The 13,454-nt window shown below is 45.0% G+C and overlaps 2 protein-coding genes across 3 annotated transcripts; both read left to right on the top strand.

Moving 5' to 3' along the window:
- Positions 1-293: 293 nt before the first annotated feature.
- Positions 294-1,937, top strand: JDV02_000538 (uncharacterized protein; the record flags this gene model as incomplete). The annotated part of the gene is made up of 1 exon (XM_047981359.1): positions 294-1,937. One exon carries the CDS (start codon positions 294-296, stop codon positions 1,935-1,937), a length of 1,644 nt encoding a protein of 547 aa, XP_047837319.1.
- Positions 1,938-2,991: 1,054 nt separating this feature from the next.
- Positions 2,992-4,798, top strand: JDV02_000539 (Cyanide hydratase). 2 transcript variants are annotated; one of them, XM_047981360.1, is made up of 4 exons: positions 2,992-3,490; positions 3,560-3,905; positions 3,981-4,394; positions 4,499-4,798. In XM_047981360.1, exons 1-4 carry the CDS (start codon positions 3,333-3,335, stop codon positions 4,646-4,648), a joined length of 1,068 nt encoding a protein of 355 aa, XP_047837320.1. In that variant the 5' UTR covers positions 2,992-3,332; the 3' UTR covers positions 4,649-4,798. The 2 variants fall into 2 exon arrangements, with proteins under 2 accessions (XP_047837320.1, XP_047837321.1); XM_047981361.1 differs by having other exon boundaries at positions 3,981-4,798.
- The last annotated feature ends 8,656 nt before the right edge of the window (positions 4,799-13,454 follow it).

Below are 13,454 nucleotides of genomic sequence, written 5' to 3' on the forward strand. Positions count from 1 at the left end.
GCCCCGGACAAGCACCGTCTATCACAGGCCTCGACGCCTCGCTGTACGACGAGGTTGGCCGCCACGGGCAACACGCCTCACAGGATCTGACCGAGGACCCTGCTCAAGAGTCCCTCGATCGACCACTTTCCCGACACGAACGCTCTTCCTTCTCTGCGCGCCGGAATCAACGCAACGCTCACCCCGCGGTACGCATCTCCAGGCATACCCACAGCGCAATTCTATACGCTCTTGAGGAGGCTCTGCGCCACCCCCAGCCTTTCACTGCCGACGTCGTCGAGGAGTCCGCCAGCATGGCCGAGCTTTTGCCTGCTAGCGGAGCTCCCGCCTCGACGAACGGCGCTGACATGTCGTCTCCGCGTCGCCCCACAGCCGGACCAGCGCCCACCGGCTCTCCGTCCGGCATCAGGGGTCCTAGGATGATCATGCAGGAGCGGGCTGCCCGAGAGGCGCGGCAAAGAGCAGAAGCTGAGAAGCTCGCCCTGGAGCGCACGAGAGCTGAGCAGGAGGCGCGTCTTTTGGAGGAGACCCAGCGAAGGAACTCGGAACGTCGATCTGCTGGCGTTGCTGCAGCCCAAAGCAGTGGCACCGATACCCAACAACCAGCCGACCCTCGGCACCAAGCCCAGGCAGTACCAGAACCGGCCCCGACCCGTCGTGTATCTGCGTCGGCATCGAGGCCGGCTCCCCAACAGCGTCCCGCGCAGCCGAGCCACTCACAGGTGCAATCGCAGAGCTATACCGCGACGGCTGGTCAGCAAACCCAGCAGCCGGGTATCGCACAGCAGCCTAGCAACCCCCCGACCCAGCCTGTCGATGCCAAGCCTCGGAATTCGTTCCCGCACGCCTTTGAACGGTGGGAAACTCTTTCTGCCCACTGGGAGGGCTTGACGAGCTACTGGATCCGCAAGCTCGAGCAAAACAAGGACGAAGTAAACCGTGACCCGCTGAGCCAGCAGCTTGCCCGTCAGGTCACCGACCTCTCGGCCGCAGGCGCCAATCTTTTCCACGCCGTGGTGGAGCTGCAGCGACTTCGGGCCAGCTCGGAGCGGAAGTTCCAGCGGTGGTTCTTCGAGACGAGAGCTGAGCTTGAGCGCGCACAGGAGGTCAATGCTATGTTGGACGCTGCTTTGCAAAAGGAGAGACGGGACCGCGCCGAAGCGATCCGCGACGCCATTGACCAGGAAAAAGGATCGTCCAAGATACAAAAGCAGCTCGCCGAGATGCGCAAAGAGCTTGCCATTTCCAAAGAGGAGGCCCGGAGGGCCTGGGAGGAGCTTGGCCGCCGCGAGCAGGAGGAGCGCGACAGGACGTACTCTCTTCAGACGGGACAGCCGACCATTGTAGGCGGCGTGCAAGTCGTGCCCATGACGCAGGGTGCCCCAAGCCGGCAGCCCACGATGAGGGACCCGAGCTACCAGCAAGAATACAGCCAGGGCTACCCCGAGCATAGCCAGGCGCCCGCCCAGACGTCGCCGCCCACGACGACCGCCGGCGGTGGCAGCAGCTATTACCCTCCGGAGCGGAGCCGCGGGCACTCAGCAGGCCACACGCGTCGCGAGTCAGAAGGCGGCTACAGCGAAGGTGAGTACGTCATCGACGCCGCCGGGAACTTTATCCTCGACGTGCATGGCAACAAGATTCCCTTCGCTGCGCCGCCGTCGACGTACTCAGGTTCTGACGCGGAAGCAGAAGAGTACGACACCCCGGCCACGACGAACCCTCCCAGTGGTAGCTACGAGCCGCCGTCGACATCTGCCGGCGAGGGCCAATGGACCGGCGCCTACTCCGACCCGCAGGACTACTCAGGCCAGGGGTACGGCACCCCGGGCTGGGAGACGGTTCCCCGCCACCACCATCCCACGAGGCTGAGCGACGTCATCGAAGAGGAGGACGAGAGAAGCCGTACGAGCGCAAGCCAGGTCAGTCGAGGCTAGTTTGTCTGCTGGCCCGACTATATGCGACATAATCGCAGAGCGAATGTGTGGTGAGATGGGTTCTGTCTTGACCGTACATGACGTCCGTCCATTCATCACCAGGCACGCCAAGCACATGTCCCATAATAGGCTCATCGTCCTTGCTCGCACACCCAAACAACACACAGCGTGTTCACACTTGCGTGACAGGGCTGCATTGCATGCCTTCCCAGGCTATACTCCATGCTACTTTTATTGTTCTTTTGTTGGTCCGACTTCTTGGGCGACACGTACTTGCATGACCTGTGAGACGCAGGGACGGGTAATGATGGCTGGCGGGGTTGGGCTGCGGAGTTGGGATGCTCCCATTGGAGTTGGATCCTGCATTCGTGTACATCCCATGTCTCCTTCATGAACATGACTTGCCTCGTTTATAAATCGTTACACCGAGCCTTGTCGGCGCTTCTGTTTGTGCGCCCTGTGTATTTTCGTGAATGAAATGGATCGGGAGAATAGCCAGTGCAACCTCGGGGCCGCCCTTGCTGCATATGCATGTGGCATGGACGCTGCGCTGTCGGCCCTATAGCTGCGGTTACTACACATCATGGGCTGGGCTGGCTACTTAGTTGGTCTGATGTTGAGGAGTAGCTATAGTGTGCATTATAGCAGCTTAGAGAAGAGGGGTGGTTTTCAAAGAAATGACAAATGGAAGGGGCCAGCCTCGGGACTTCGACTTAGTAGCCCTGGTTATTGCCTTCTCGGCTGTATCATTATGGGATCGATATCAGTTTCGCTCCTGGTTGTTCAGTATGTTGCTTCAACCATGATGGCCAAGGGCTTTCGAAGCCTACTATTGCTTGCTGCTGTATTGTATATTCGCTGCCTCAGGTTGAGCGGCCATGCTTCGGCATCAGCCCTGGGCGATTCCGTTCCACATCTCCGAGCCTTTCCTTGCTGCGATGTAACCCCGGCCCGATGCACCAAGGGGGGACTGCATGACCTTTTCCGGGTGGCATGATGTTCTCTTGCCAGCACCTTTGTGAGAGAGACTGCGCTTCCTCGTGCTGCCGGACTCGACACAGCCGGACAGCCGGATCGAGGACGTAATGATGCGCGCGGGCCGGCTCTAGACCCCCCTGGGTAAACGCAGAGGCGGCATGCAAGAGGCCGCGATTGGAGAATCCGAATTGCCGAGGGCTGGTTCGGTCTGTCGGGCTTCATGTCGTGTCACATACTGACGCGGGGGGTCTTTCTTTGGTCGTTGTGAAGAGCCCGGTTATGGATAAAAGCGGCGGCTGGGACCTGCGTTTTGCTGCTTGAGACTCGACCAGAGCAATACATCTCACAGACAATCAATCTCACAGATAATCAATCTCACAAATAATCAATCTCACAGATAGTCAACGATTTTTCAACATGCCTGCCACCATTCGCCAGTACAAAGCAGCCTGTGTCCAGGCAGAACCCGGATGGTTCGACCTCGAAAAGTCGGTCCAGAAGACAGTTGTACTGATCCTGGAAGCGGGCGAGAAGGGCTGCAAGCTCGTTGCCTTTCCAGAGACGTGGATCCCGGGGTATGCCACTGCTGCTCGCCGAGCTCCCTCCCATGCCGCCGCCGCCACTGATGCTGACGATGGCTCAAGGTATCCCTACTGGCAATGGCGTGTCAACTATCAAGACTCTCTGCCACTCTTGAAGGACTATCACTTGAACAGTCTGCGGCCCGACTCGGACGAGATGCGACGCATACGTACGGCCGCCAAGGAGGCCCAGATCTACGTCTCGTTGGGCTACTCCGAGATTGACGGCAACAGCCTGTACATGGCGCAGGTCATGATTGACCCGACAGGAGCCGTCATCAACCACCGACGCAAGATCAAGCCGACCCACGTGGAGCGCCTCGTGTTCGGCGAGGGGACAGGCGACTCGTTGGAGACGGTCGTGGAGACGGAGATAGGCCTGGTGGGCCATCTCAACTGCTGGGAGAACGTGCGCCAGCTTCCCCGAGGCCCCAAAATCTCCGGTGATGGTGTCTGGGGCCATCATGGCTGATAGTAGTCGCAGATGAACCCGTTCCTCAAGGCGCTGGCGTGCACCAAGTACGAGCAGGTACACGTTGCGGCCTGGCCCTCGTACCCGCCCGCCACGTCCCTCAAATCGCCGGATCCCTACACCAACATATCCGAGGTGCAGTCGGAGATTGTGACGCCCGCGTATGCCTACGAGACGGGCACCTGGACGCTCGCTCCGTCGCAGGTTGTCTCGCGCGAGGGAGCGCGACTCAACCTGCCTCGGCGGCTGCAGGACGACGAGGCGGCGCTCGACGCCGAGATGGCCGTCGTGGGCAACGGCTACTCGCGCATCTACCGGCCAGACGGCTCCCGCGCGGTGGCGGACCCGGACAAGACCTTTGAGGGCCTCGTGCTGGTGGACATTGACCTAGACGAGAACCTGCTCACCAAGCGGCTCGCTGACTTTGTAAGAAGGGCCAGCTTTTCTTCTTCTATCTTCTGCCTGTCTTGGTTGCTTGCTGCTGGATGTGTGTTGGGGTGCTGACTTTGATGGCGCTTTGCTACTACTAGGGCGGGCACTATATGCGTCCGGATCTCATCCGACTGCTCGTAGACACGACGCCCAAGACGTACGTCGTGGATGTGAATGCGGATCCAAAGAAGGTCATGAGCACCACGGAGAGGCTGGGACTCCACAAGCCCTTGCTGGAGGAGGAGTAGTAGACAACTGGTGGGAAAATCTGATGTCGTAGTTTGAAGGGCTATATGGTGTATGGCCGCGCCGAATCTCAACTCGTTTTTATGTCGTGCAGTTGGGATGGATGTCAGAGGTGGGATAAAATGGACGAGAAATTCTGCAGTATCACTTTGTAGTCTGGAAGGCGCTGTTGGGGAATGGCGGCACCCCGATCGGGTAAGGCGCCCTTGCCGCCATTCGCCCGCCCCCTGCCCCCCTTTTGCCGTGCCCCTCCATTACCGCGTGCCCGTATACCGTATAAACTCAGCAAATTCGTCACTGCCCCACATGCCCAGCGGGTAGGCGATGTGGCCAATCACCTGCCCGTCCTCGTTTAAAAGGCCTGTCCGGCAGGGCTGAACGTCTGGGGAATTGTAGGTTTTTGTCTCATGCTAATCCTCTAAACAGACAACCATTAGCTGCCAGCGCCAGAAAGTGGGCCATTTAAAAGCGTCCCTTAAGCTCTATTCTCTTTACTTATATTACTATAGGCCCTAAAGCATAGCTTCGCTCTAAGGTAGCGCTTTTCCCTATATAGGCGCTACTTTTTCGCTTCTACTTTCTTTATCGCCCTCGCTCTTAAGCTTAGGCTTAACGAAGACTATATAGCATAGCCCGATTAAGTTCGATATTACGGGCCGCCTCGCTAGGGCATAAGGGTAGCGCGCTATTAAATAGCCGCTCCCTCTATAGCGGAGGTATAGCCTTTCGCTCTTCCTTCTTTCCCTCTTATCTTCGATAGCTTATTTAGCTCGATAAGACTTATCGCCTTCTTTAGTTAAGTCCCTCTAGGGGCCCCCTCTATTCGGGCTAGTCTCGCGCTTTTTAGGGTAGGTAGTTAATATTATAATATTGCCTTAGTAATTAACGGTTAGGACCGCTATAGGGGAGTCTACTTAGTCTACTCTTAAGTAAGCGGGCCGGCGTTTATATTAGGCCTGGCCCTTCTTCTATAGCTCTTTAAAGTATAGGGTCCTCTCGAAGTTTTAGGCGATTTCTTAAAGGCACTAGGTATATTTATAAAAGGCGATTAGTATCTATACTATAATAAGCTATTCCTTTAAGGCATTAGATATAGTATTTTATAGCGCTAAGATCTAGGTATCTTCTATTTAAGTAGACCTACCTATATTTATAAGGGTACTCTTAAAGTTAAAGAAAAAGGTATTAAAAGGCTACCTATTTCTTTAATATAGGCCCTATAGCTTATCGAGCGCTCCTTCCTTTACTCGCTCGCTATTAAAGAGGCATTTAATATAGTTAAAAAAGGCCTATAGTTCCTTATTACCCTTAAGTCCTCCCTAGGTCTAAAATCCCTCTATATAAGGCTATAGTTAAATAGGTAGTATATTAAGGAGCTAATATTAGGTAGCTTTACTTTCCCTATTAAGGCCTTCCGCTTCGTTAATCTTATATTTACTCTTTAGTTAGTATAGGAAGAAGTAAAAGTATTTTATTTTACTATCCTATATTAGCTATTCGAGCGGCTTTTACTTCCTAGGCTTAGGCGCCGCTCCGCTAGGGGCTATTAAGTTAAGCATAGACTATAGCTACGCCCTTAGATATTTAAGTTCCGCTTATTAAAGCGCCTATTATTACGCTAGCTATTATACCTATTATTACGCCTATTATAGCGCTTATTATTACGCCTATTATTACGCTTATTATTCTGCTTACTATTATACCTATTATTACGCTTATTATTACGCTTATTATTACGCTTATTATTACGCTTATTATTACGCCTATTATTACGCCCGCTATTCTATCGAGAGCCTATAGGCTACCGCTAGGTCTATCTCTATTACTTAGTTTACTATCGTTAATAATATATATTATAATAGGGCCGGCGCTATATAATAAGAGCCGGTCGGGTTATTAATATTTAACGTATTATAAAGGAAGGAAATTAAGGTTATATACTAGGTAGCCCCTATACGCGCGGCGCCCGCTATATATAGCCTTATATAACTAGCTACGGGCCTAGGTTAGCGTAGGGTCCTAGCTATATATAGCGTTATTACGCCTAGGGCCGCGCCCCAGGCTCTTATTAGGCTAAGCCCCTTATACTAAGCTTTTATAACGCCTAAGAAATAAGCTTTAATAACTAATTAAATAAGGGCATTATATATACTAGCTTATCTACCTCGATATTTTACTATTTTATTATAATTATAATATATAAAGAATAGCTACTCTTTAATATAATCCTAAAGTATATCTATAAAAATAATATAATAATATTCTAGCTATAATTTATATAGACTATTATATATAGAGTATATAATTCCTATAGTTACTTAAGTAATAAAGGCTCTTAATTATTAAAGAAAGCTTAATATTAATTAATACCTTAAAAAAAGCGACCGAAAATATATTAAATATTAATATTTAAAGACTTAACTTAGCTTAAAAATAAGCTATAATAGTAATATTTACTAAATTAAATAGCTTTCTTTCTTAATATATTCTTTAGCTTAATTAATCTAAATTAGCTTAACTTTATTATAAGTATAAATATTTTAATAACTTAAGTAAATATATCTTATTAATAAGCCGCCCCTTAAGGTATTTTCGCTATAAAAGTATATTAATAAAGGAGGTATAAATATAACTAAAGTTAATAATAAATAATAATAGCTAGCTAATATTTATACTTAAGTTATTAATATATTAAGTAGCCTTTTACTTAAGGCCCTTTATAAAGTAAAAGAGGAATTTATATTATCTTTCTTAAATACTTAAAACGATTTCCCGCTAGTAATACTTACTACCTTACGGCCCTTATATTCCTATTAGACCTTAATCTCTAAGAGGACCCTAAGTACTAAGTAGCCCTCGAGGGCCTATAGGACCTAGGATTCTAGCGAGGCTAGTTACCTTAACGTCCTAGTTCTTAAGGAGAACCTATAGGACTAGGTAGGCTATAATGGCAATCCTATCCCGGGCGGCTATCCCTATTATCCCGTCTATTATTTTTAAGACGCCTATCCTAGCTATTACGCCTATTATAGCCCGTTTAGCCGTCCCGCCCATCTTATCTAGGATTACCGGGGGGTCTTTAATCCCCTTAATAGCCTAGCTCCCCTATAGGCCCTTATAGACTAGGTAACGTATCGGCAGCGGCTATACTACGCTATAACTTCCTAGGAGCAGTTAGTAACTTCTAAGCTTATAGTGCTTTAGTAAAAGTCCGATGCTATTAAGCTATATATTTGCTTATTGTCGTAATGTTATAAACGGTTCGCTACTGCCCGCTAATGCATTTATAATTCGGGAATGTATAAAGGAGGGTAAATAGCTTTATAGCCCGACCGGCTACGTACTACCGCTATAGTACTAGCCGGAGACGAAGACTATACTAGTATAGAAACGAACCGCCCCGCTAGTTTACTACCTATTAATAGGGCCGACTACCAGGAGTGCCTTAAGAGGCTAAGGATAGGAGTTACGTATTAAGCGCTATAGGTTTATAGCCGATGCCGATCCCTTAGGGGGGGGGGGGAGGGAATAAGCGTCATACTATAATTAGACTAAGCCTTCGGACCTTCCTCCGGTATTACCTACTACTCTAACGCATAAATAGCGTTAATATAACTATATTAGCTTTCTAGTAAATACTTAAGAAGGAGCTTATACCTAGAACCTATCGTAAGGCGTTAGTATATATTACTTCTTACTATTCTAATATCTTATTTAAAACTCGATTATAACTTAAATATCTTTAAAATAAGGCGCTAGACCGCGGTAATTACTACTCTAATTACTCTTAATATTATTTCCGGCCCTAGTATAGCGGTCTATACCTTTTAGCACTATAAAGCGCCTTTAAAGAAATCGCCTAAGGAGTAATATTAGCCTAATTGCGTATAAGTCTTATTAAAAACGTAAATCTAAGGTATATTTTTATCGATATTATTCTTTAAGTTTAGAGATAGCTAATACGTATTACTTTAGTATAATTCTCGGCGCCTATAATATAGTAGTTATATTTACTATAGGGTAGAATGCTATTACGAAAGCTTAAAGCCGAGGGATACTTAGTTTTAGGTATTAAAAGGAATATATAAAGACCTATCTAAAAAATAACTTACTTATAAAGAGCTATTTTAACTTCTTATAGCTACGTTAAATAAAATATCATAGGAAATCCTTTAGTAGATTAGAATAAAGGGCAATATATAATCGGTATACTCTTAAGTCTTAAAGGTAAACCTTATCCTTTAAGCTAAGGATAATAAATAAGAAAGAGATATATAGCCGCTATTATAACTATATAATTCGAAATCTATAAGAGCTTAGCCTATATAGCTATAATAGGGTATAAAGTAATAAATAGGAGTAAAGCTAAAGAGAACTAAGGGTCGTATAAAATATATTACTTAAGCTACTAGTATTAAAGAGGTAGATATAGCTAGCTTTAATAGTATCTCTATTATAGCTATGCTATTTATGCGACTTAATATATTAATAGGAGAATATTAGGTTACTTTTAGGAGCATTTAAGGCTAGGGATCGACTAGATTACTTATATGCCCTCTTAGAGCCTCTATCGATTCTATATACCCATTATTATCGGCTACTAAGCGGGGAATATTAATGCCCTACCTAGTAATTTATCGTAGGCTATCGTAAATAGAGTAAAAGTCTAGCGTCTACTTTATTAGCGTCTTATAACTTCTCTATTTCTCTTCGATAGGGGTAGAGATTATATTAGGAGAGATATAGGTAATAGATTAGTCGGCTAAGCCGCCGAGGAAGGTATAAATATAGTATCTAGGCTCGGTCGATTATAAAATATCTACGTATTTAAGACGACGATAAAGATAAAATCGTAACCTAGCTATAGCGGGTAAACTATAGCTTTATAGCTAAGAACCTAACTACTTTACCTATATAGATAAATAGGTATAGGGCGGGAGTTTAATATCTCGCCTCTTAACTATCTTATAGTAAAGGGAGCCCTATAGATTAGTATAGATTAGGAAGAGGACGAAAACCTAGAAAAGATAAAAGCTATCGAAGGGGGTTTTAGCTAGATTCCCGGGAATAGTAATCGCCCTAAGGACTAAAAGGGCTAGGGGGTCTAGGCGGCCTAGGTCTACCATAGTAACTACGCTTAGCGCTATATCGATAGGGTATTTATGCATTATTATATAGCGTTGCCTTAATATATTTTACGCGCCCTTCTTAGTAAATATAAGCGATAATAAGTCCTAAAAGAAATATATTAAGAAGAACGCTAATAAGTATAGCGACTTTATTATCGGTCTTATAGTGCCTACCTAACTTTATATAATTATTAACGCTCTTACGAATAAAGTATAGCTTATAAGCCGCATTAAGCCCTCTTATTAAAAACTAAGGTACCGTTATCTTAGTCTATAGATAAACTCTACTTTATTATATATACGAGCTTATAAAGGGCAATTTTAAGTTATATAATAGTAAAATAACTTCCTAAATATCTCTAAACGTATAGGTAAAATAGAATAAATTTACCCCTTATTTATTATAGTCGGAATATTTTATTAATCGTAGCGGTATCCTTACCCTATTAATTAGGATTAAAGATCGTCGCTATATTACTCTAAAACTATAGGTTAGTATATATTCTATAAATATATCTACCGATAAAAGTACCTCTAAGTATTATAATATAGTCTCTAAGAAAATATAGCCCGTTTATATAGCGATTAGTTATAGGTCTAGGTAGGTAAAGACGTAAAGTCTTATAAATAACTACCGCTAATAGTAATATACTATTTAAATCGTTATTAGAATAATCTACTAGAATACCTTTTAAGAGATTAAAATAAAGTCGCTCTTAAATTTTCTCGTTCTTAGCTAATTCGAATATAGCGCTTATTAATATAGACTCGATATTCTCTATTATAGCTATAAATAATTGCTTAAGATTTAACCGGTAATAAAAGTCGGATATTATTCTATTCTTATGCGCTTAATTTAAACGATATATAACCTTATCCTCGCCGCCTAGCGAAGGGGTATAATCTAACCGGAGGTTAGTATACTCTAAAAGTATCGCTTCGAACTTATTAAATAGGTCGCTTATATAGCGAGTAGTTTTCTACGTCTAGGGTAGGCGGTTAAGTATAGGAAAGAGGCATTTAAGTTTCCCGATAACGGTATTATTTTACGCGGTAAGGACCGCCTAAATATTACTTTTAGAGAAGTTTAATAAGTCGAACTCGTAATCTAGGAAGTATTCTCTATAAATCGACGTAGACTATTAGAAAATCGGCTCGTTAATAAAGGTGCCTACGCTCTCTTTAAGGGTTATTTAATCCTATAGAAGCTATAAGGCTAGTTAAAAGGACCTTACCTTAATTAAAGTAATATTAGGTTCTCTCCCGATTCCTAGTCTAATTATCTTACTAAACTATTTATATAGATTACTATCGGAGTCTACGATATTCTTATTAAATAACTAGGCGGTAGTGCTCTATAGAATATAGAGGTAGGCTCCGTTTCTATTTAATCTCCTATCCCTATCTCGAAATATCTAAGAGAGATACTCTAGCTTTATAAGAAGAATAGTCTATTGCCCGTCCTACTATAGGCTAACTATACTATATTTCTCTATATACTTACGGATTCGAGTATTATAGAAATCTACCTTCGATATACCTTATAGGGTATCGTAAACTTAGGCAAATAATAATATAGTAGGTATACTATAAGGGAAATATCTTAGGAGAGATATATAATATAATAGAGAGTAGGGGACGCTAGTAAAGAAAAGAAGAATAAAGAACTAATATAAAGTTATAGTTATGCGAGATAAGAGGTATCGGAGATCTCCTCTCTTAACTTATATAGATACGGATCTTCTAGATTAAAGGTAGTAGATTAGGGCTAAGGTTATAAAAAAGAGAGCGCGCTTAAGTGAAGGTATTAAGTTTATTAGGCTACGAATATAGCTTTCTATAAGTCAGCTCGACGGAGGTAGGGTAATAACGTAACGACGGCTAGACGGATGCGGCAGGCCAAGCACACAATGTATAAGACTGTGTCGAGGTAACGCCCGACGTAGCCATACTAGCGTTATATTTGCGGCTTCATTCCCGTGCCGACGACCCATATTAAGCTTTTAGGAACGCTCAAGCTTATCGCCTATCTACGCAGCCTTACGTTCTTAGATAAAGGCTTTTACTTTACCCTTATATATAAATATAACGGGCAGTTACTAAATGAAACTCTAATAACTCTAATAATATATTTACGCTTAATATCAATACTAAAGATGCTTCTAATAGGATCAGCCATACGCAGTAAATAGAACTACCTAAGTGCGTAGTATATTTGCCTGGGCCGAGATATTCGGACCCATTAGGTATAGACAGCCTATATACGCTAGCGAAGTAAACAAGAAGCGTCGAATCTGCCTTGCCGTTAAGGAAATCTTCGGTAGCTATATAGGACGAAAAGCGCAAGACTACGTCGCCTGGCGGATCTTGTCGTGCGACCATTTAGCTAGAGGTAGTTAAGCAGACATCGTCATCGGCTCCGTCCTCGTCCCATAAGGACCCTTAGTCGAAGTCCATGTCTTCCATGCCTATATCATACTCGTCCTCCGTGTACTCGCTGCCCTCGTTATCTTTAGCGTCGCTCTTGTAGTTGCTGCTTGTTAACCCCCCTCTTACTCGACTAGTAGTGATTTATTAAACTATATCCGTCCTAGATAGAGGCATTCTATAGCATACTGAGGGCTCGTAATTATGCCGCGTATAATGCCCGACCTATTAGTTTCTTTGTAACCTAGCGGGGGAGCCTCTAAAATCGTATCTAAAAACAGATACACCGCTTAAGGAGACGGCGGTACTGTTTCTCTAACTAACTCCTCGTAATAAGCTCGAAGGGGGCCTTAAATAGACGATCCGGAAATCTACCTCGAAGCTAACAGCGGATTGATATATCCGTTTGCCGTACGGTATCTCTATAACGGTCTAGAAGGCGATCTAGGGACTAAACGATCGAGTCGAGCTTATTCTCGTCCGCTTCCGAACTTTATATAGTAGTACCGTTATACGTCGTTAAGATTAGCGGTTACGAGTTAGCGGCCGGTAGCTCTAATAATGCTACGAGAAAATTGCGCTGCGTGTATCGAAACGTCTCCTCCTACCCTATACGCCTTATCTAGTTAGTTATTATAATCGCTAGCGTCGATACGCCGGTAGTTTATATCGCGGCGGATGCTATAGAAGACAGTCGTCGCGTCTCCTCCGCGCAAATTTCATTAATATAACGCTAAAGAATGGCAGGAGCAAGATAGTTATGCGCCGAAGATAGGCCCGGCGAAGCAGGTTTAAGCGTAGCTACTTCTACGATCTATAGTATTATTTACGAGCTAGCTATAGAAGACGAGTCCTTTATAGATATAATCTCGTAGCTAACGCTCGCTATAATAGCCTAGTTTAATCTTATATCGGTAGCATTTCTTAAGATATCGCGATAGCAGCTCGAGACTAGCGGATCGGAATTTACAGTGCTTATACACTACTCCCTTTTATAACGCAAGATACGGGTGCTTTACTAAATAGTCCGGTCTCGCCGGCAGCGAGCATAGATCTAGCAGCTATAAACTTTAGACGAGCCTATTCAAGCCCCATCGTGCCTTTCCTATAACTCTATGCTTCTCGCTAAGATAACGCGAAATACGGTCAGCATCTGCCTTTAGCGCGAAGCCATAACGAATGCATAATATAGCACGCTCCGGTTCGTTATAGTAGAGACCTAGAGCAAGCAGTTTTTCAGTTTCCTTTAGTG

Source organism: Purpureocillium takamizusanense, chromosome 1 (genome assembly GCF_022605165.1).
Source record: "Purpureocillium takamizusanense chromosome 1, complete sequence".
Taxonomy (NCBI): domain Eukaryota; kingdom Fungi; phylum Ascomycota; class Sordariomycetes; order Hypocreales; family Ophiocordycipitaceae; genus Purpureocillium; species Purpureocillium takamizusanense.